Genomic DNA, 21,696 nt, shown 5'->3' on the forward strand with positions numbered 1-21,696 from the left:
GAGGCAAACATCAAATGTCACAAGCAGTGTTCAAATATACTGCTTTTTAGGGCATTGATTAGATCACCTGTTAGGCCTTTCCTAGCTTTAAAATAGTGAGATTTTATATTCAAATTTATATCTGAAATTCATATATCTCCTATATATAAAGAAACCTTCAGATATGTAAACATTACTCTATCCTCCTATCTAAGAAATGCTTGGATGCGTCACAAGTTCCTTGCCTCATGATTCTAGACCTGATGAAGGGTTAGTATGCCTGTCTCCCCTGCATACACATAGAACCTTGTAGGACAGGTCACATCTCTAATAGTCATTCACACTACAGCTATTCCTTTTACATCTGATTACAGATAGAGGTTTTAAACAAGCACGTGAACTTGAGAAGACAAATTACTGAAACACATTTTAAGTTTATTCTTATATTGCTAGTTGTGGTATTAGAAATTCTAGAGAGAAAAATTTTAACCAGAGATTTCTTTTTTGATTTTTTTTTTAAATGGAGGTACTAGGGATTTAACCTAGGACAAGCATGCTGAGTGTGCGTTCTACCACTGAGCTATACAATATATTCAACCAATGTCTTCTTGAGAGAGGCAAAGATTCTCTAAATGTCTACTTTGTGAAATAGTTAAGTATATGGTCAGATAGAGCACACAGGAAAATGTAGCAGCTGCTTGCTCCAAAAACTAGGCTGGTCATCGTAATCCAAAGAATAGACTTCGAAATCAAGATGGCAAACACACTAACTCCCCACCTGAAGTAGACATTGATAAACTGATACCAGAAATCAGTCCTCTTTGCTATCTCCATTTTAAAGATTTGCTGGGCTGAAATCCAACCTAGCTGACACTGGCATGCCTTTCTCTATAGGTTGCCTAAATTTTCAACAAAATTGCAAGCTACAATAAAGAAGCAGCAAATTCTCCTACAGTTCACTTGAAGATTTTAGAGCCAATCTCACCTGAGCAATTCTGAAGTTCTAAGTAAATGAAAGTCGATGCCTCCAAATACAAACACACACACCCCCTACCACAACATTTTAGGCACAACCAAGGTAGAGGTAATTTCAGAGTCTAGTACAAAAGTGATACACAATATTGAAGAATGTTCATTCTTCTACATTCAAGTGAGACTCAAGAAAAAAAAAAACAATTCTGCCCACCTTTCCCTAAAACAAAATATAGCTCTTGCAGTTTTAACTGAAGTTGAATGTCAATTTTCAAATTTGTCATCATTTATAAACTCCAAAAAAAAGTAACACTGAGTGATTCAGATGGCAGCATTATGTGAAAGCTACTTACAAAAAACTCTCCGGAAAAATAGAAGGAAAAGAAGTGAGCACTTACTTGGCACAAACCACTGATGCACATATCCAAAGACTCTGTGTAGCAACGAGTCCCATCTAAGACTTTAGGTGCTAGTTCTACAACCAGGGCTGTTCCTTTGGCCTGGCACTTGAGGGAACATGGGTTGTCAGGGTCGTTAGACACAGGAAGCCACTCATAGAACTGGCCGTGGTGCTTGACATCATTATGAGCAGAGCACTGCTGAGCTCGGAAATCACCTGCTTCCGGTGGGCAGTCCTGTAGAAGAAGAAAAGGTGAGGGACAAGCAAAGGTTAAAAGGACAGCCCCGAACAGAAAACTAGAGCAGCTTTGTGCTGCAGGTCTTAGAAAACAAAGCAAATGTTCTGTCATTACAGATGGACCCTTCCATAGCATCTGAAAGGTCACATGGTTATTTGGCCCTCAACACGTAGAGATCTGAGAAAGTAATTCCCTAAAAATACATTGTCTGATTGAAGTTAAATGGGAAAGAAACCAGCTGGAAATAGAATTGATAGATACTAGTTGGGAAAGTAACCACCCTGAAATAGTTCCTCCAAGACGTTGACTATTCATGGGTTCCTCCACACTGTAATACCATTTTTATTTCCTTGTAATTTAGAACTTCATAGAATCACAAGGTTAGGTGAAAGTCTCTCGGTCACTTCCAGTTCTGATACCAAGAGCTATGACAATACTTTATTTTCACAACTAGCAGCAAAAAGGTATGACAGTTGCCTTCAACGTTTTTTGTGTGATTGTTAGTCAGTTTTTCCTGAAACAGTACACATAGGCTGCACGGTATCTAGAATTAAACATGGAGAACAAAACAGAGAAAAAAGCATTATGCCTGTAATTTCTTTAACTTCAGGCAGCACAGCAGAGTGGAACGTTTTGGATTCTCTTCTCAGATGGGGGTGTGGCTGCAATACGGTGAGTCTCCTTAGGCCTGCGTTTCCTTGTGCTTAGAACAGAGGCAATAACAACACTCAACTGTCAAGGTCATGGTGAGAATTTCATGAGCTTGTGTCAGCCAAGTACTGGCATGGGGAAGACAGTACATGGTAGCTATTGCTGTGATTATCTAGCGAAGCCACTGAAGAGAAAGTGGTGTTGAAGAATCAACAGATTCTCTGAATTTGAGTTTTAAATCATACTGGCTGAGACCAGCAGAAAACAAGATTGTTTTAAATGTATACTTTATAAATGGTATTTTAAAATATAAAACTCTAACTATGGCTACTATCTAATGAATGATAAACTTCAGTGAAAGCAATTAAGGTTTGGCTTTAAAAAGTCAACTATCACCTATCCCTCGGAAAGGTTTTTGATAGATAGGTCTGTTTTCTTCTTCATGCATTCAGATTAGGATTGTCTATGGACGACTATAGAATATCCAGCTGTGGGAAGCCTTGTATTACAATCTTTTATCTTAAATCATGAATTTGCATGTGGCCTTTGGAAGTTCCTGATTTCTACATTATCCTTTTAAAGGGTTCTCTTATACAAGGTTTCTTTCTCTGAAAATCTATTTATATTCGAATAAGCATTGTGAGAATAGCATTAGGCTATTTTATAAAATGAAACTCCTGACTCTTTCCTAAAATCTTAGTGTTACTAGTAAGTCTCATATAAAGCTCTAATACTTCAGAAAGCATGAATTCTTTCTAGGTAAACTGGGGTATAAACAATTAAACACTTATTTTGGATGAACTTCAACTAGCTCAAAATACAATATAAACTCTGAAAGGCATTTTATTGTTAGTATCACATATGTTTTCTCAGAGTGAATAAAATGTAGTATTAAGGGACAAGAATAATTTTTATAACATAGGTGTAGATAGCTGGGTATCCAACAAGACTTAAGTGATTTTGAATATTGTCTGAAAAAAGTACAATTAAAATTCATTACTTAATTTTTTAAATGATGGGATATAGTTTAAAATTTTTTAAAGATTAATCAATCAATATAGGTGTTATACTTTGTCATGATATTTAGTGTTTGTTCTGAGAAATAAAACAAAACCCTCAACCTGCAAAACTATGCTATGAATCACAAAACAGGTAAATTGTATGATGCAACACAAACTCTCTGACCTTAAATGCTTTCACACCAGCTCCTTTCAGACCATATGTTCCAAAATAAGAGCACAAACAAACTGATTTAACATGAATTCTTTGTGGACTTGTGTTCCAAAAATAAGACCCCAGCTTGCCTAGTTTACAAACCCTACCAGTCTCCAACTAGACCTCATTTACTAGCTTCTGCCCGGAAATAACCCTGTGACTCCCTATGGCCCCAAGCCCAACACATCCTCTTCCCTCCATTCCGCCAGGTAAGACATAGACTGTCAAGGTGCTGCTCCCCCTTGTTTAGCAAGTTTAATAAAACCAGCTTTATAGGATCAACAAGTTTCCCTGGTGGCCAATGCATGGGGGATTCCACGGTTGAACTGATAGTTTAATTAATGATGTTTAAATAAAGTATTTTCAGTTCGATAACACCTGTCATTCCAAGAGTCTCTTGATGACTCAACAGTACAGAAGAAATACTGAAGTGGACTCCACAAAGCAGAACATTGAGGAACTTGTTTAGAATGGTTCCAAACCCTCCTCATAATTACTTCTACCTTCTTTTTCGATATATAAAAGTGAATCAGCTATAAAGAACTTCAGGATCAGGCTGAATCACCTCTGCATTAAGTAATAAGGGTAATATATAATTAAGAGTCCTCTTAGTATGAACCTGGGATGATTTTCTGCATTTATCCAATTCCAGGAAAAGAGCATCAATTACATTTTAAAACTATTACATTATCTTAGGACAGACATAAAACGCCTACAGAGTATATTTTGAGTCCCTCCCTGTTCAGCAAAATGTATTGAGTCTTCCCCTCTTTACTAAAAGAAATCAAAGTCAGTCAAAGGTAAAATTATTAAAAAGTGAAATTAAAATATTAAGACTTTAAGGTTTTCTTCTCTGTGACAAAAAAGTAGACATATTGAAACACATCACAGAGAAGCAGCAAGCAAACAGATGTTCCTGTTCACAAGTCACCTGTATCCACTAGCTCCAAGAGCACCTGCTACAGGCTTTATGAACTTTCACTACTGGAGAAGTATCTCTGAGAGTAATAATGCTTGTGAATACCTTTACTCACTTTTATCACTACTGTCTTTGCCTCTGTCCGTATTTTTGAGGGGTGGGAAAATACACTTTGCTAAATTGAGGATGCACTTAAAACCTGGAGTTCAGATTTGGAAACTGAAATTGAACCTTTTTAATGTTTGAGTTTATTTGTACTTGGCAAAATGCAACTTCCTGTTTTAAGAAAAAGGGCTTAAGAGGACTTACAAAACAGGTTCAGAAAGCTTCTTGGACATCAGATAGCTCTTACAAAATAACATTTTGATGATTTAAGTGTAAATGAATCAGAAACATATGAATCAAATTTCCCTTGAAATACCCGTTTAAAAATTAAGGGAAGAAGGATTTGGCAAAAGCTTCTTTTGTTAAACCCAAAACATCTCAAGCCTACTTTAAGACACTCACTGAATCCTTGATGCATCTGGAGTCACCCAGCTGCAGGAGTGGAAACTCAAGCAAAGTCATCATAGTCTCTTGTCCTACAAGTATCATAATAGTAACTACAACAGAGTAACACTTAATTGTGTAAAGATTCATTGTATACGAAAAGTTGTTAGTTTTTAATTATAATTTGGTTCATGAAAACACTGTAGTTCCTAATCCTCCTAAAAGTTAGATTTACAAACTGATGCCCTAAATGCTTTGCAAAGTATTTAACATTCTATCCTGGGCATCATCTTTGAAATACCTCATAGGTGGTAATGATGAAGACAATCAAAATTAATGAAAACTCCAGGTGCTATTTGAACTAAACACACCCCCTACTGAGAACCTGGCCAAAAAAAAACAAAAACAAAAAAAACCCACCATGGTGTGGGAAGGATGCACTGGACTAAAGACCCCCAGCTTTCAGCCCTTCATACACCCCCAGAAATACCATCCAGTAGAAATGGAGCAAGAGAGAGCAAAAGAATGCATTTCTTGGCCTTCTGTCTATTTCCAACTAACTATAATGCCTGTAGATTGACACCTCTGTGTCAGGCTACTGAGCTAGGACTTCCTCACTGTGGAAAAAAATACATTTTATTTAAAATAGCCGTATGATCACATGAATTGCTATATTTAGCCATTTAATACAATATAAAACTTGTTCTCTCCAATTTTTAAGCCCTCAATCCTATCAGCCTCAGAGTTTCCTTCTTTAAAAGCACAAAATAAAAGCTGTCCTTTTATGTGCTCCCAGTATAATTCATAAAGTCCATGGAGTTCTGCCATATATGAATTCAATTCAAAACATTTTCTGGTTAATCAGCTAGCCAGTGGGAAAGATAAGATGGATCCCAGATGTCCCCTGATGATGATAGGTGGATCAGATTACACTGTGGGACCAAAGAGGGTCAGCTTCCCAGAGTGTACTCACTGGATGAAACGTAAAAGACGGTATCTCAGCAGCTAAGGTGGGAGCATTGGAAAGGTCTTTAAAATGGTTTTGAAAAAATATAGAGAACAGAGTCAGGGTCAAGAAAAACACTACTTTTTCTTTATTTTTTCTCGTTTTGAAGAAGACATTTTCCTTCCTGAGGAATAGCCCTCTGCTTTACACCTATCCTTAACTATTGATTGGGTGGTTGGCCTTTTCTGTTACTTTTGTTATTTCACTGAAATGATTATATGAGTACCATGGTATAAATGCCATATTCTGATTTTATGGTTTTATTTATAAAGTCAATGTTAATACCTGATATTATCAGGAAAAGACTGGAAATTATATTTAGGTGACCACTGAAGAATATCTATCCTTCTTACTGCATTTCTCTACCCTGTAACTGTTCCTGTAAATTCTTGATCTCCCCTCCATGCTTCTTTGATCAATCACCGTCCATATAAGTTACTGTCCAAGAAAACAAAATTATAATTCCTTAATAAGGTATCTACTCTATCCTCCAGAAGTTTGGAATTGCTACTTCATGATGAAAACATACATAGAAATTTATCAGCTACTTGACAGATTTAGAAAATTTTATTAGTCCTAAGTCTTACCCTCAAAACATTAGGAACCCTCAATGTACTGATGGTAAAATGGGAAAAGATTACCATAAAAAATTCCTCTAAAATAAATGAAGGCTCTGAAAAATATATCCCTTAAAGCCCTTAAAGCTCTCAAACTCTTAGCATACTTAAGTGAACACTTCTTTTATATGTTGTGGTCTTTATTCCTTGGCTTTCTGCTTGTTTTATTCAAAGTTAAGATGAAACTACTAAACAGTAATTATCCTCTGATGCAATCCAATCTTACATGGTATTTTGTTCTCAAAAACATAATTAATGTTTCAGTTTCCATTTCCAACTCAGACGCCACCGGTCCCCCATCAAACTCCAGACTCATATATACAACCGCTTCCTCACCATCTGGATGTCTAAGACATCACAAACTCATTATGTCCAAACCTGGGTCCCTGATCCTCCTCCCCCCACACTACCCAATCTGTTTCCTCTACATGCTTTACCATCCCAGTCAATGCCAATTCCATCCTTTTCAGACCCCAAATCTTAAAGCAGTGGTTCTTACACTTGAGTGTGAATCAGAATCACCTGGAAGGCTTGATTAAAAATATAAGATTATTAGGTCTGCACCCTCCAGCGTCTCTGATTCAGTAGATCTGGGGAGGTTAAAGAATTTGCATTCCCCAATGATGCTGATATTGCTGGTTTGGTTACCATACTTTGCAAACAGCTACCTTGGAATGATCCTTGTTCCCACATCTAATACATCAGGAAAGGCTGGTTTTATACACAAAAGTATGCAGAATCTGACCAAAATCTTGTCCAAGCAACCATCATGTTTTGCCTGCATTATTACAATAATCTCCTAACAGATCTTCTTTCTTCCACCCTTCCTTTCCAAGAGACTTTTCTCAACAAATCAGCCAGAATGATCTTATTAGAGCAGAAAGTAGATCATGTCACGTTTTTGCTACACCTCTGCAAAGGCTCCTCACTTCACTCAGATTAAAAGCCAAAATCCTCACCACAGACAGAGATAAAGACCTGGCCCCCATCACCTCCTGTTCTCTTCCTTACTTGGTTCCAGCCACACTGGATTCCCACTACTCTTGAACACGCCAAAAATACACTTACTTTAGGACACATGCGGTATCTATCCCTTCTGCCTGGAATTTTCTTTACCCAGATTCCAAGGGGTTAACTAACCTCAACCTCTATCAAGTCTTTGCTCAAACATCACTTTCTCAGTGAGACCTGCCCTGACTTCTCTATGCAAAACTGCAACTCCCACTAACGATTCTTTCTCATCCTTTCAACTTTTCCTTTTTCCATCATACTTTATGACCTTCAGGTACACTGTATAATTTACTTATTTATTATGCTTAATTTCTGTCTGTGTCCTCTCACTAAAGCACAAGGTCCAGGAGGACGGGGATCTTTAACTATCTGGCTGGCTTGCTATTATATACCAGTACTCATTTTTTTTGGTGTGTGTGGGGAGGGGGGTGGATGACTAATACATAGAATAAGTGAAACAGAAGTCATGTTTTCATTGTAGAAACTCCAATTCTGTTTTATTAAAATCATACAGAAAATCTAAATCTTGACAGTTTTTTAATCAAGAAATCTTAGAAAATCTTGATGAAATATCTACTTTTTCCCTCTTTTCTTAAAATACAGATTTACACAAATACTTTTCATTTCCGACACAAGGAAAACTGAGTAGGGATTCCTGCCTACTTTCTGAATCGTCCAGATTGACATTTTCTCCTCTATGTAAACAACTTTAACAGGGTGATAGTAAGAAACGTTAAATGTGCTGAAATAATTTATTATTCCATAAATAGCCAGACATTTGTAAATTTTATATAACACTCAGTGTTATATGCAGGCACAGTAAAGCACTGATGTTAAGGTATCAAGCTTTATCCCCAAATTCTGGCCACCTGCTTATACTAACATCAACGTCATCATCAAAAGCATTTATTTGTGCAAGACTGCTAGCTGCTATGTAAAATGAAATTAAACAGACGTAGTCCCTGCCCTGTCTAGACAGTCTGTATGGAGACAACTCTATTATATTTCAAGAGTGTAATATTTAAATCTCAAACATCACTCGGAGTACGAAGAATAGAAACTGGGGTCGACTTTGGAGGATGGTGCCACAGTAGGTAAAGGCCATTCTTGGCTCATTCTTTCTCCTTTTTGAAGATGCCAAAGACTTTCTTGGGAGACTATACAAGATATATTTAAGAGCCCTTTGTTTTGTTCTCTTTTTCCCTGGTATGAAAGATTTGCAGATTTTCTTTATTTTCCTTCTAAATCAATACTTTTGGAAAATAACATACTTAAGGGACGTAAGTGCCTATGAAAATTAATCCTTAACCATTTTAATGCCTTGCTATGGACCAGGTCTATGCCCAATAAAATAACATCTTTACAGATTTGTGATCCTGTAAAATAATATGGAACACTTGAGTTTATTCAAGTTTTGGGTGTGCCCCACTCTGTGCCTACTAAGTGAATGCGGGTTACAGGTCTATTAAACAGCTCTAAACCATTCCAATGGGTCTGCCCAGGTCCAGACATAAGAGACTCAAAATGTATGATATAATAAATCATTAGCCTCACCCTACTTACTCGATTAGAGCTTGTTATCTGAAAACAAATGCTCTGCCTGGCCAGTTTTTAGTGTCTCCAGGCACTTGAGAGCTGATCCGTATAAAAACATTTAAAACACTTAGTTCTAAAAGCTGTTCCCCTCCTCCTTCGGGTAGCTTTTTAATTCAGTGCATTCCTTTTTTCTCCTTCAAACTGTGAATGAAAAATACTGCAAACCGTATCAGTAAACAAAGAATGCTGAAGCCATCAAGTCATCAGCGGCTGCCACAACCCCCCAGTGAAGACAAGCCTGCAGCCCAGCTTCTGCAGCCACTCACAATGGTGCACTCTGAGCGGATTCAGAATAAGAAAGGACAGGATACTGGCCCTAGATAGCTAGGTGCTTGTCAGAGGAATGAATTCAATGAGCCCAAATGTTTACTTCCTCCCATACATAGAAAAGCACTAAATTCTTTAACTTGAGATGCCTGGTTTTCTTTAGACAACAAGTAATCTTTTATTGTTCCAACTACCTGATCTTTGTTGTAAAGCTCCTATGGATCCTAGCTCCTCCCCTGCCTCTTTGGAGCAGTCCCTCAGAGCGATCTGAGAGGCTGTCATCCTGGCTCAAGTCCTCCCGCCAAACAAAACGAAACTCTCAACTTTTAGGCTGTGCATTTATTTCAGTCGACAAAACAATGCAGACTTTTGGAATCCAGTTCCCTAGATGTATTTGTAGGACTTGGTTGTTGTCATGTTATACTCTTGAATTTTCTCAATTTTTGAAAATATTTAGCCCTTGAGGGCTTTTTATTATTTTTAGCTCTTTTCTTTGAATGAGCTCCAATTTAGCAGTATCTTTTCTTAAATCAGCATTTCTGACTTTTTACTTTTTTATTGTCTAAAATAAATGTTCTCCCCACCCCACCCCCACCCAAAGTAGCATATTTGAAGTGATAATTTGTAATCCTTTTTGGACCACAACATATGTTTTCATTTTATAAGCACACAATTCTGCAGTTTTTTGTTTGTTTGCTTTTGGATTGCATTTACCAAAATACTTGTGGTGGAGAGTCAAGTTCAAGGAAAGACTAGTACAAGGGACACATTCCAGCATGTAAGTACTTAACTTGTTACTACTGCTGGGGCCTGCTGCATAACAAGCTCACTACTTTTCTATGTATAAGTGGGAAAGATAATAAAGCTTGATATATTACAGAGGAGCAAATACTGAGACAGAAGCTGTCTTCTGGAACACGTGGTGCTTATGCTAGTCATTTAGAGAAAAATGGAAAAAGACACTGTCCAGAACAAGTCAAAGATAAATACAGGCATCCCCAGCTTTTCCGAAATTTGCTTTATACCACTTTGCTTTTACGAAAGGCCTTACATTCATTCCTGTTTTCACTAACCGAAAGAAATTCGAAGAGGATTCTTGCTTTTATGAAAAAAGGTGAAAAGCAAAAATTGTGTTCAGCATTTATTTTGCAGCGAGCCCAGCCATCTACCCCCAGCAGGGAAAAGTGGCTCTACCAAGCTCCTTGCCCCGGGAATAACCCTCAGCATTGCAGGATCAAGACACCATAACTTTGAACGGAATCTGTGAGCATCCATGCTTTATCTCGATTTATTCTGTGCATCTGTTAGCAAGATGTGTCCTAAGGTCATTGCTTCTTCACTTTAAGCCATTTCAACTTAGAAAAGTTTTCATAGGAATGCTCTGCTTTCAGATAGTGGGGGAAACTTAGTACCATGTTAGACAATTCAGAGAACCCTAGCATCCTCTCCCTCCCTCTCAGTCTGTAAGAAACTGCCTAATGTTGCCTGCAGGCTTAACTTCTTTTCAGCTGTCACTGAGTCCTAACAGCTGTCTGTTTTCCTGGTAGTGTGTCTAATCAATACTACTTTTGGGAGGCATGTAATACAGTACCATGAACATCTCTTGAAATACTTTTTTGTACTTGAGTACTTGAAATACCTCTGGGCACTCTTTCGGTAAGTTTTTTATAGCACACAACTTAAGGTTCCCCTGAGTTAGTTCCTGCAAAGCTGACATCAGGCTGCTATTTGAATTATTATCCAGTCCGTTCACTCAAGTTTATACTCAGAGTGGAGCCACTTTCCAACTGGGAGAAGGTTCCAGGTTCATGGGTGAAGGAGAAAGACATTTATTCTCCAGTCAATGGAATGCAATAGGGCCTCCTTCAAGCTGGATTCCTCTTTGGATGGTAGATTCTAACCCTGACCATAAGTACAAGTCAACCTGGAAACAGACAGGATGTTCTCTCGTGTCACATTCTCCAAAGAGAGGAAACCAGATGTCCTTAGACTTGTCCATGGTACCAGGGAAGATCAGCTGTGTCTTTCCTTACAGACTTTGGAATGAGGGAAAGGAAGTGGGATCACCATGCATAAAACAATCAAGAGTTTAATGATTCTCTTTCTCCCTTCCCTCACCTCTTTCCGACTTCTAGATCAGAATTCCTTTTCCAGACACTCGAGTTCATGGTTTACTATATAAATGGATCCTTTAAAAGAAGTCTCCTCAGGTTCCTGGAAGCTTCATAATGGGTATGGTGGCCATAGTGTCCAGATCAAATGTCAGACTGAGGATAGATACGGTAACACCAAGAAAATCACTGAAAGTGGGATTATCTTAGAAAATCTGAAAGCCATGGGATTGGAACAAAGCCAAAAGTAAAAGAAGCAGGGCTGGGAGTTTCTTCCTCAGTGGTGTCAGGCAGCAGAGTTGGGAGGAAGGGAGGCCCCCCTTCCCCGTAGCTCTTCTGTAGGGGAGTAAAAGCTTCCCTTACATAGCCAGAGAAGGCATCCACCCTTCCTTTTACTGTGGTCAAGCGGAACCTACACTGTTTGCTATATATCTCCAGTTCCCTGTCTAAATCTCCTCCTTCTGTCTTTCCTAGGAGTCGAGGACCTTCATTCTGTCACTAATCCTACCTCTGCCTCCTCTTTCTACATCCCAGACCTCCCGTTCTTCCTGCGCAAGAGGATGGGTCCGTCAGTGCTCCTTTAATGCTTTTCTTACCAGCTTCCAAATTTGCAGCCATAAATCAGACTGCTGGGCACCACTATAAGAACACAGTGAAAGGTGCCAGCTCCTAAACAAAAGAAAAATTCTACCCCTCCACAGGGTCTCCATATTCACCCTGGCCTAAAAGTGGCGGGCACTGCCATATGGTGGCTCTATGGGCAAAAGGGACATAAATGAGATACTACCACTAAAACGTTTACATCTGCACTGGCACAGTAAGCCCTCGATACACGTCAGGTATTACTCTTACTCCCAGCACCACGAAGGGGAGAGCTGCACACTCTAGGGAACTTTAGAGGACCCAGAGACAGTGCCTGGTTCACCGAATTTTGCCTTTACTGTAGCCTTCCTGCCTCTAGAACTACTTTATTTGGTTGCTTAAATTTTAATTAAAGAGACTTAAATGAATGTCTTAACATATGAGTCTAATCAAATGACATCATGTGCCAAATTTCCTGGGTTATAAGTTGAATAGATGACAACACTCCGCTTTGTTCATATGTGCTCATGCTTCTCAGTTTGTTGATCTTGGACTATGGACGTATTTTAAGAAATCAAAAAAGAATTAGAGACATATAGTTGCTGAGCCCTGAAACCCAGGGTTTTCAGGTTGTCCTCTGAAACTTTAAGCACAATGGCCTCTAAGCTCCAGCCTCGTCCTCAAGAGCACTTGGCTCCAAAGCTGAGTTTCCTCTCTTCTTCCTATAAAACTTACATTTCCTTCAGAGGGCTGTACTCGATTCAGGAAGAGGAAGGGGAAAGCAAATGGACCAAACTTATCTACAGTAAGGTTTGGGTGAATAACAACGCTTTCTGCTTTATCACTCCCAACAGCTGTTAATTGCACGTGTTTGCAAAACACAGAAACTTTAACTCAGCACTAGGCTAGAGTGAAAAGTCAGATATACTCTCTGCCTTCACGATGCGAACAATGTAAAGGGGGAAGATAAGTGTTGAGACCATGAATTAAGCTTTTATCCTAATGACAGAATTATGGACAGAGTGGCAGACAATTCAAAATTGGAGGGTAAGTTTTGGACCTTTCTTATCTTGTCTCTCTTTAAGGCAAGGCTAAATCTGAAAAGGAGTGAAGGAAAAGGGCTGCTGAAACTGTTTCTCTCCCTGAGTGCCCTCAGTATTGCAACTGGCTCAGTCTGCTCTTCTTGTTCTGTATGGTGTGACAACGCAACAAATACCTCAGCAGGTTTCTGCAGGGAGCTGGCCTAGCTTTGCCTGTTCTATAGCCTCAGATCTCCCCACTTCTCCCCGTCCAGCCCACAATTCACATTAGAACATCTGCCGTTCTCTCAGTGCTTTGCTCCTTCAGCTGAAATTATCCAGTATGGCCTCCCTGTATCCACCTGGCTGACTCCTTAAAGCTTAAGTATCACTTCCTGCTGTCCTCCTCTGGCAGCTCCCTCTGAGATACCATAGCATCCTGTACATTCCTTCACCCTTGGACTTAACATGCTGTATCGTATTCTTGGTTTACCACAGGCCTAGTATCAGCCTGGTACAAACTTGATGATAAGTAAGTATCTGTGAAGGGTTGAGTTAAGGGGCTTCCATATGCAACAATATGTAGAACAAGATACTTTGAGGAAGCTTCCTGCTACAGAACACCTAAAAATACTACATTTAAGTAAAAATAACATTTAAAAACATGCTAAATGCACAGCTAAACTGGCAAGAAAGTTTCCTTAGAGACAAAACCAATGATAAAGTATAAATTCACAGAGGAAATTGATAGATGTCCAAAAGGGATCTGCTGGGTTCTGGTGGTTTAGAGCTTTCTATTTTAGTAGCCTATAAGAGCAGGAAACAAGGGATAAAGTGTATAGACTGCAAGTTGTGGAAAAGGATCAAAATCCCCTCATGATGCCAAGACTCTAAGGAAAACCCTTAGAGAAAGAGTAAACTAGAGAAAGAAAAAAAAAAAAAAAAAAACCACTTAGCTTCTGGAAAAGGCCAGAAAATGGAGACAGTTAAAAGTTTAGTGGTTTCTGGGTAGGGAGGGGGAGTGATGAATAAGTAGAGCACAGAGGATTTTTAGGGCAGTGGAACAATCATATTCTGTATAAAACTGCAATAGTGGATACCTGTAATTACACATTTGTCCAAACCCATAGAATGTACAACACCAAGAGTGAGCCGCGATGTAAACTATGGACTTCAGTGATAATGATGTGTCAGTGCAGGTTCACTGATTGCAATAATGTACCACTCTGGTGGAGGGTGTTGACAGTGGGGCAGGCTATACATGTGGTGAGCAGGGGGAATATCAGAGATCTGTGCTCTCTGCTTGATTTTGCTGTGAATCCAAAGCTGCTATAAAATAAAGTTTATTTAAGAAATAAAATGGGATTACACCAATAAAACAAAACCTACTCAGCTTCACAAAGGGAAATAATAAGGAAACTTGCCTGTCTCAGCTTGGCTATGGGTTAAGGATGGAGACAGTAGTCTCTTTCAGGATTCCTAACAACAGGACTCATGAGAGTTTAGGACACAATTTGCACAATGTGGAAAATTTAGTTTAAAATGGTCTTGATTATTACTGATCACTACCCCATCTCAACATCACCTCCCTCAAAAACAAACATAAATTCTCCCAGAAAGTACACAAGTAAATCCAGGCTACGAGGAATTCTCTCTTAAATTCCAAAAACTGTGGAAATACACAGAAATATCACAAAACATATGAGAAAACAAGGTAGCATGAGATGGCAAAAACAAGAAAATCAAACCTACAAAAAGTTCACATAGTGAAATTATCAGACACAGAATACAAAATAAGAAAGTATAAAGTGCTTAAGAAAATTTTTAAAAAGAATGGTGGAAATATAAGCAAAGAAAGCAGAATCTGTTATATTTTAAAAAGAAGCAAATAGAACCTAGGTGAAAAATATAAGTGACACGAGAAATTTGACAGGTGGAAGAAAAAGTGTATTAGACACAGCAGGGGAGATGAATTGCTGAATGGAAGAAAAGAGCTGAAGAAACTATAAAATTGTGGACCGAGAGACAAAGATATAGAAAATATGAACAGCAAAATAAAAAATACGGACTAAATAGAGAAAATAATTTCCTGAGTATTTCTGGAAATAATTAAAAACACAAATCCCCAAGGTCAGAAGTCAACTGAAAATCTAACAGGATAAACAATGATCTGTTCCTCCACAGATCACAGATCGTAGCTCACTGCAGAATACCAATGATAAAGATACAATCATAAAAGAAGAAAGAAAGAAAAGACGAAGGAAGAATTAGAATGACAACTGACTTCTCAATACAAAAAACGGAAATTAGAAGTCAGTGGATAGTTATCTTCAATGTGTTGAGCAAAGACAACTGCCAACCTAGAATCATTTTCACAGCATGTCTACATTTTAAGAGAAGTAAGTACAGATATTTTATATAAACAAACAAAAAACAACAAAGAGCACTTATTTTCACTGAGCCCTCACTAAAAGAACTTCTAAAGGATATACTCCAAACAGAAGAAAAAATGAACTTTAAAGACATCTATGATTTAAGAAAAAATATAGATCAAAGACAATGGAATATTTTAAAGCATATCTAAATAAACAATGACTATGCAAAGTAATCTACGGAGACAATAAAGATGAGATGACTGTATAAAGCATGGATTATATAAAATATCAAATCTGTGGGGTTAATAAAAATAGAGCTAAAACACAACAAAAGCTCGTAAGTCTGAAGGAGAATAGTCAGTGTTAAAATTTCTAAAAGATTTGAATTTTTTGATAGGCATATATACATGCTACCTAACCTTAGTCTTTAAGTGCACACATTAACATTTAGAATATCCACTGAAAGAATAGAAATTGATGTATGACTTTAATAGCAGCAAAGGGAGAAGCTAAAGAAAAAGTGTCTCAATAGTTCAAAGAAGGCATGAAAGGAAAAAGAAAACACTAAAAAAATGACAAATAGAAAGCACAAGATGGTAGAAATAAATCCATATTATTGGTAATCATAACAAATGCAAATAGAACAAAGAAAGCAAAAATCATCAGGTTGGAATTAAAAAATATGTTTACACTGGCTACTCATAAACTTAAAGGTAGAGAAAGGTTGAAAGTAAAAGAACAGAAAAGATGTATGAGACAAATCTAACCAAATGAAGGTGGATTGGCTATATTAATATCAGATAAAAACAGATTTAAAACAAAAACCATTGCTACTGATAGAGATGGTCACTATATTATGAATAAAGGTTAAACTCCCCAGGAAGATAAAACTATTTTAAAATGTGTATCTACATAATAAGACAGGTTCGAATAATTCCAAACAAACCACAAGGTGAAACTGGCAAATTAAACAACAAAGTGTAATATTTTTAAAATCCTTCTCTCAAGCAGGTTAAAAAAATGACTGAAAATGTAGGAGATTTGAAAAACACATTGAGAATACTTGATATAAATAGAAGCTTACACCCCCAGATCAGGGAATACATGTTCTCTCCAAGAACACATGGGTATTAGGTCATAAAGCAAGCTCAAGAAACTTCAAAGAAATAGAATGAAAAGATGATTTAAAAAAAAATCACAATGCCATTGTTAGATAATAATAAAGATAATTTTTAAACTGCCATATATTTACACATTCATAAACAGGCTTGTAAATAACTTATGACTTGAAGGGACCATACTGGAAATTTAAAATTACTTAGAACTTGAATGATAATGAAAATTCTTCTTGTCACACTATGGAAAGTAACCAGAGGAGTACTTTGTTGAATGTTTTCATGTGAAAACAAGACAGGCTGAAATTTAACATACTAAGCATCAAATCTAAGGAATCAGAAAAAGTACAGTAAGTCTAAAGATAGTCGATGAAAGAAAGTAACACAAATACCAATGAAACAGAAGATACAAGACCATAGACTCAACAAAGCCAAAGGGTGGTTAATTGAAAAGACTAAAAGAATAGATAAACTTCCAACAAACTTTATAAAATGATACAATCAAGAAAAAAGAAATTCCAAACACACACTATGAGTGATACAAAAGGGAAGACAGCTACAGATAGTCAGTTAAAAAGATAGTAACAGAAAAAAAAGTATGACTAACTTTAAACCAATAAATTTGAAAAGTCCTAGAAAAAAACTATTCAAGAGAAAAAAAAAGAGCTGTTCAACAAGAAACAGAATAAAAGTAAATCTGTACATAGAATTGATTATTTATCAGGCACTGTCCTACCTTGTTTATATATATCAACTCCTTTCATCCTCACACCAACAAAAATGTGTCCCATTTTACAGATCAGTAAACTGAGGCACAGTGAGGTTAAATGACTTTTACATAGCTAATTGGTCAAAGTTGACAGTGAACCTAAATAGTTTGGCTCCACAGTTCATTCTCTTGCCCCCTATGCTATATTTTGTATGCCTTTAAAGAAATCCAATTGGTAATTAAAAATCTTCCCACAAAGACAAAAACCTCGCTCCGGATTTTACAAGCAAAGTTTACTAAACATGCAATGAACACACAACTGCATTCTAAAATAATCCTTTTCAAAGATTAGAAAAGGAGAGAACATTTCCCAGTTCATTCTATCAAAACCAGATATGGTTTGTATGAAGAAAGAAAATTACTCATAAACATAGATGCAAAAGTCCTAAACAAAATACTAGCAAACCAAAACCAGATGCTATGTAAAAATATATATATGACCAAGTTGGGTATATTCCAAGAAGTACACCCATAAGATTAGACACAAATTAAAAAGTCATATAATATCAAGCATTGGCAAGGATATGGAACAAAAACGTGTATAATCCTAGTGGGGGTGTGAGTTGAAGCAATCACTATAGCAAACTTTGGCATTATCTTGTAAAGTCTGAACAAGCACTAGGTTGTTTTGCATTTTTTGTTTACTGTCCTTTTTCTTTGATTCTTTTTTTCCCTCTAACTTATACTAAAATGGTAAGTTCCTCTGTATTTTCTAGTATTTCTTCTGCTAGTTTGGAGACTACAGATGACATTTCTACTCTTTTAATGGATACTTCATTTTTTAAAATAAACATCTCAACTTAAATTTTCTATAAATCTAACTTTGTGTTTCTATCATTTTCCAAATACAAAAAAAGATTCTAATGCATGCTAAACAATGAAATGCTATTAATACACAAACACGAAATAGAAGCAATATTGGTTTTCTACTGCTGCCTTAACAAATTACCATAAACTTAAGATGCCTAAAACACAAATTGATTGTCTCACAATTCTGTGAGACAGAAGTCCAGGTACAGTGTGGCTCAATTGGATCCTTGGCTTAGACCTTCTCTGACAAGGGCAAAATCAAGGTGTTGGAAGGGCTAAGTTCCTTTCTGGAGATGAATCACTTTCAAGTTCAAGTGGGTTGTTGGCCAACTTCAGTTGTATGGGGTTGTAGGACAGGGGCCCTCTTTCCTTGCTGGCTGTTAGTTGGAGGCCATCATGCTCCTGGAGGCCTCTCTCTGGTCCTTGGGTATCACCTCAATCTCAGGGCCAGTAATACACATGAAATCCTTTTTGTGCTTGGGCTTTCTATGACTTCTTTTGCCAAATCTTTTATTGCCTCCAGTTACAGAAAAGAGCTCTGCATTTAAGGCTTCACATGATTACAGTAGGCCCACCTAGATAACCCAGGCTACTTTTCCTGTCTTAAGGTCTATAACCTTAATTACACTGGCAAATTCCTTTTTGATATGTAACATAATACATATTCACAAATTTCGGGGATTAGGGCATGGGTATCTTTGGGAGACAATTCTGCCTACCACACTGACTATAGCTGTCAGGACAGGTTAGCTGATTCTGAAAATGCAAACAATCTCCAAACTTCCCAATCAGCACAAAGACTTATTTCTACTCATGCAATCTCTGACTCTCTGGAGCAGCTTTACCTATAGAGTAACTAAGGTACCCAAGATGAGAGAGGATGTACTATCTGATAGGATGGTATTTCTCAAGCTTTGCTGTACAGATCCTTCATCTGGGGATCTTGTTAAAGTGAAGATTCTGATTCTTCAGGTCTGAGATGGAACCTGCTTCTCCAGTTCTCACAGGAGCCCAGCGAATGCTGATGGTGCAGTCCCTAAACCACCCTTGGAGAAGGAGGGTTTCAGAACACAGTCTCCTTGGTCAGTACTACAGGGGAAGGCAGAGTATGGAGACCTGCAAACTGACCCTTAATCATTTCATTCTGAAGGTAATGTGTATCACTTCAACTCACATTTCAGTGGCCAAAGCTACTTCTATGGTTATGCCCAATCAATGGCTTAGAAAAGTCCACTCCTCTCATTAGAAAAAGAGAACCAGGAACATTAAGGCAGGGCAGTAATGTAACATGCATGCAGACATAGATACACCTCTTTGGGCTCATCAGTGTTTTCCTATATGCCCACCTGTTTTAGGGTCCACCTTTTTCTTTCTGAAATACATCCTGTATTAATTATTTTACTGAAAGTCTGCAGGTAGTGAACTCTCCAGTCTTTGTGTATATAAGAATATGCTTTTTTAAAAATTAATTTATTTTTTATTGAAGTACAGTCAGCTATAATGTGTCAATTAAGAACATGTTTTGATTTTGTCTGGATTCCTGGTCAACAGGGAAAGGTATCAAATTCTACAATGACAGTTACTTTTCAGTAACACTTCGAAGATATTAGCTCATTATCTTCTAGACTCCTGGGACCAGAAGTTTTGGCCATTAATCTAATTTCCATTCCTTTGCAGGTAATCTGCTGTTTCTCCAATAGCTTTTCATATTCTTCCCTTGAATGATGGACTCTATTTCTGATGTTGGACTATGATCTGTCTGGGTGTGTATTTTTATTTTTCTAGTTCAGTACTTTTACTGCAATTCTAGTCTGAGGACTCTTGTCTCTTTTGCTTTCTGGAATATTCTAAATGTCATACCCTCCATTCTCTTCCTTGGAAATTCCTTTCACACACATGTTGGAATCTTTTACTCACTGACTGTGTCTCTTAACAGCTCTTTCATATCACCTTTCTCTGGAATTTTGAGCTGTATTTTGAATAAATTTCTAACTGTTATCTTCAAATTCACTACTTTTCTCTTTGTGATAAGTCTGGACTTATCTTCTCTCTTGAAATCTGTATTTCAATCACTACATTCTTTCATTGCAAAATTTCTAATAGTTTTTTTTCTTTGTCCATCTATTCTCACTTCTACCCGGTTTTCCTCCCTCACTTGTTGGATCCTTATTAGCCACTTTTCAAATGTGTTTCTTTTAAACACACAGCCATTTCTCATTATTCGTGCTAGTTATGGTCTATAAAGTTGATGCAAACACTGAACTAGTGATCTGTTAACCATTGCTCCTAGGGGAGATAGAGTTCCTTTGGGCTTCTGGTCACGACAAAGCTGAGCAATATGTAGCTTTGCTTTATGTGTTTCTATTTACAGATATCCTATTTAAAATACATTGCTGATTCATTAAAATTCATTGAACTCACAGCCAACAGCACTCTAACTCACGCCTGAATAAAACTTATCTAACACACTCTCCTCCAGAAGCACTTCCCAGCCTTCTTATGCTTAAAAATACTAGACAGCACTTCACTACTGTGTCTGGGGTCATTTTAAATAGCAGTAAAATCCCCAAAGGAAGTGCAAAAATGTGAAACACTTGCCACTAAATAGACTGTAAAAGGTTCACTTGTTTTGAGTCTGAGAGCCAAAACAAAAAGGCAGAGTCTCATCCTGTTCTACCTCAGCTGGGAATGCATTCCTTGGGCAACTAAAAATTTGGGTCCTTCGAAAAGATACACACACCTCAATGTTCACAGCAGCACTATTTACAAAAGCCAAGATGTGGAAACAACCTAAATGTCCATCAACAGATGACTGGATAAAGAAGATGTGGTATGTATTTATACACAATGGAATACTACTCTGCCATAAAAAGGAATGAAATAATGCCATTTACAGCAACATGGAAGCACTTAAAGATTATCATACTAAGTTAGTCATAGAAAGACAAATATCATATGATACCATTTTTATTTGGAATCTAAAAAATGATACAAATGAACTTATTTATAAAACAGAAACAGACACACAGACATAGAAAAACAAACTTATGGTTATGAAAGAGGAAAGGAGGGGAGAGTGATAAATTAAGAATTTGGGATTAACATATATGCACTACTATATATAAAACATAAACAACAAGGACCTACCGAATAGCACAGGGAACTACATTATCTTGTAACAACCTGTAACGGAAAAGAACCTGAAGAAAGCTGAGTCACTTTGCTGTACTCCTGAAACTAACACAACATTGTCAATCAACTACATTTCAAAACAAAAACAAAAACAGAAACAAAAACAAATTGGGGCCCCTCTGCTCATGTCCGTGAATAACCCAGGATGGACTGAACCTACAAATAATGACCATTGACTGTATCCATTTAAAAATCTTTGTCAAACTGTTTCATACACTTTTATCTGGAGTGAATGTTAATTTTGCTGGCTTTCTTGGTACTGGTTTCTTTCACGTGCTTTGGAATTTTTATTTCTAGGTTTATTTTAATGAAAAGATGTAGCTTTACTTTCTTTTTTTTCTCTCCATCTTTGTCTCTGCTAAT

The 21,696-nt window shown here is 37.3% G+C and overlaps 1 protein-coding gene across 4 annotated transcripts in view; it reads right to left on the minus strand.

Moving 5' to 3' along the window:
* ADAMTSL1 (ADAMTS like 1) overlaps positions 1-21,696 on the minus strand; it is a 373,405-nt gene that overhangs the window by 288,584 nt on the left and 63,125 nt on the right. For all 4 annotated transcript variants that reach the window (XM_064490187.1, XM_064490185.1, XM_064490186.1 and 1 more), the window contains exon 4: positions 1,350-1,586. In XM_064490187.1, coding sequence (XP_064346257.1) covers positions 1,350-1,586 — 237 coding nt within the window. The remainder of the gene's footprint in view (positions 1-1,349; positions 1,587-21,696) is intronic.

Source organism: Camelus dromedarius, chromosome 10, assembly GCF_036321535.1.
Source record: "Camelus dromedarius isolate mCamDro1 chromosome 10, mCamDro1.pat, whole genome shotgun sequence".
In the NCBI taxonomy this organism is placed as follows: Eukaryota; Metazoa; Chordata; class Mammalia; order Artiodactyla; family Camelidae; genus Camelus; species Camelus dromedarius.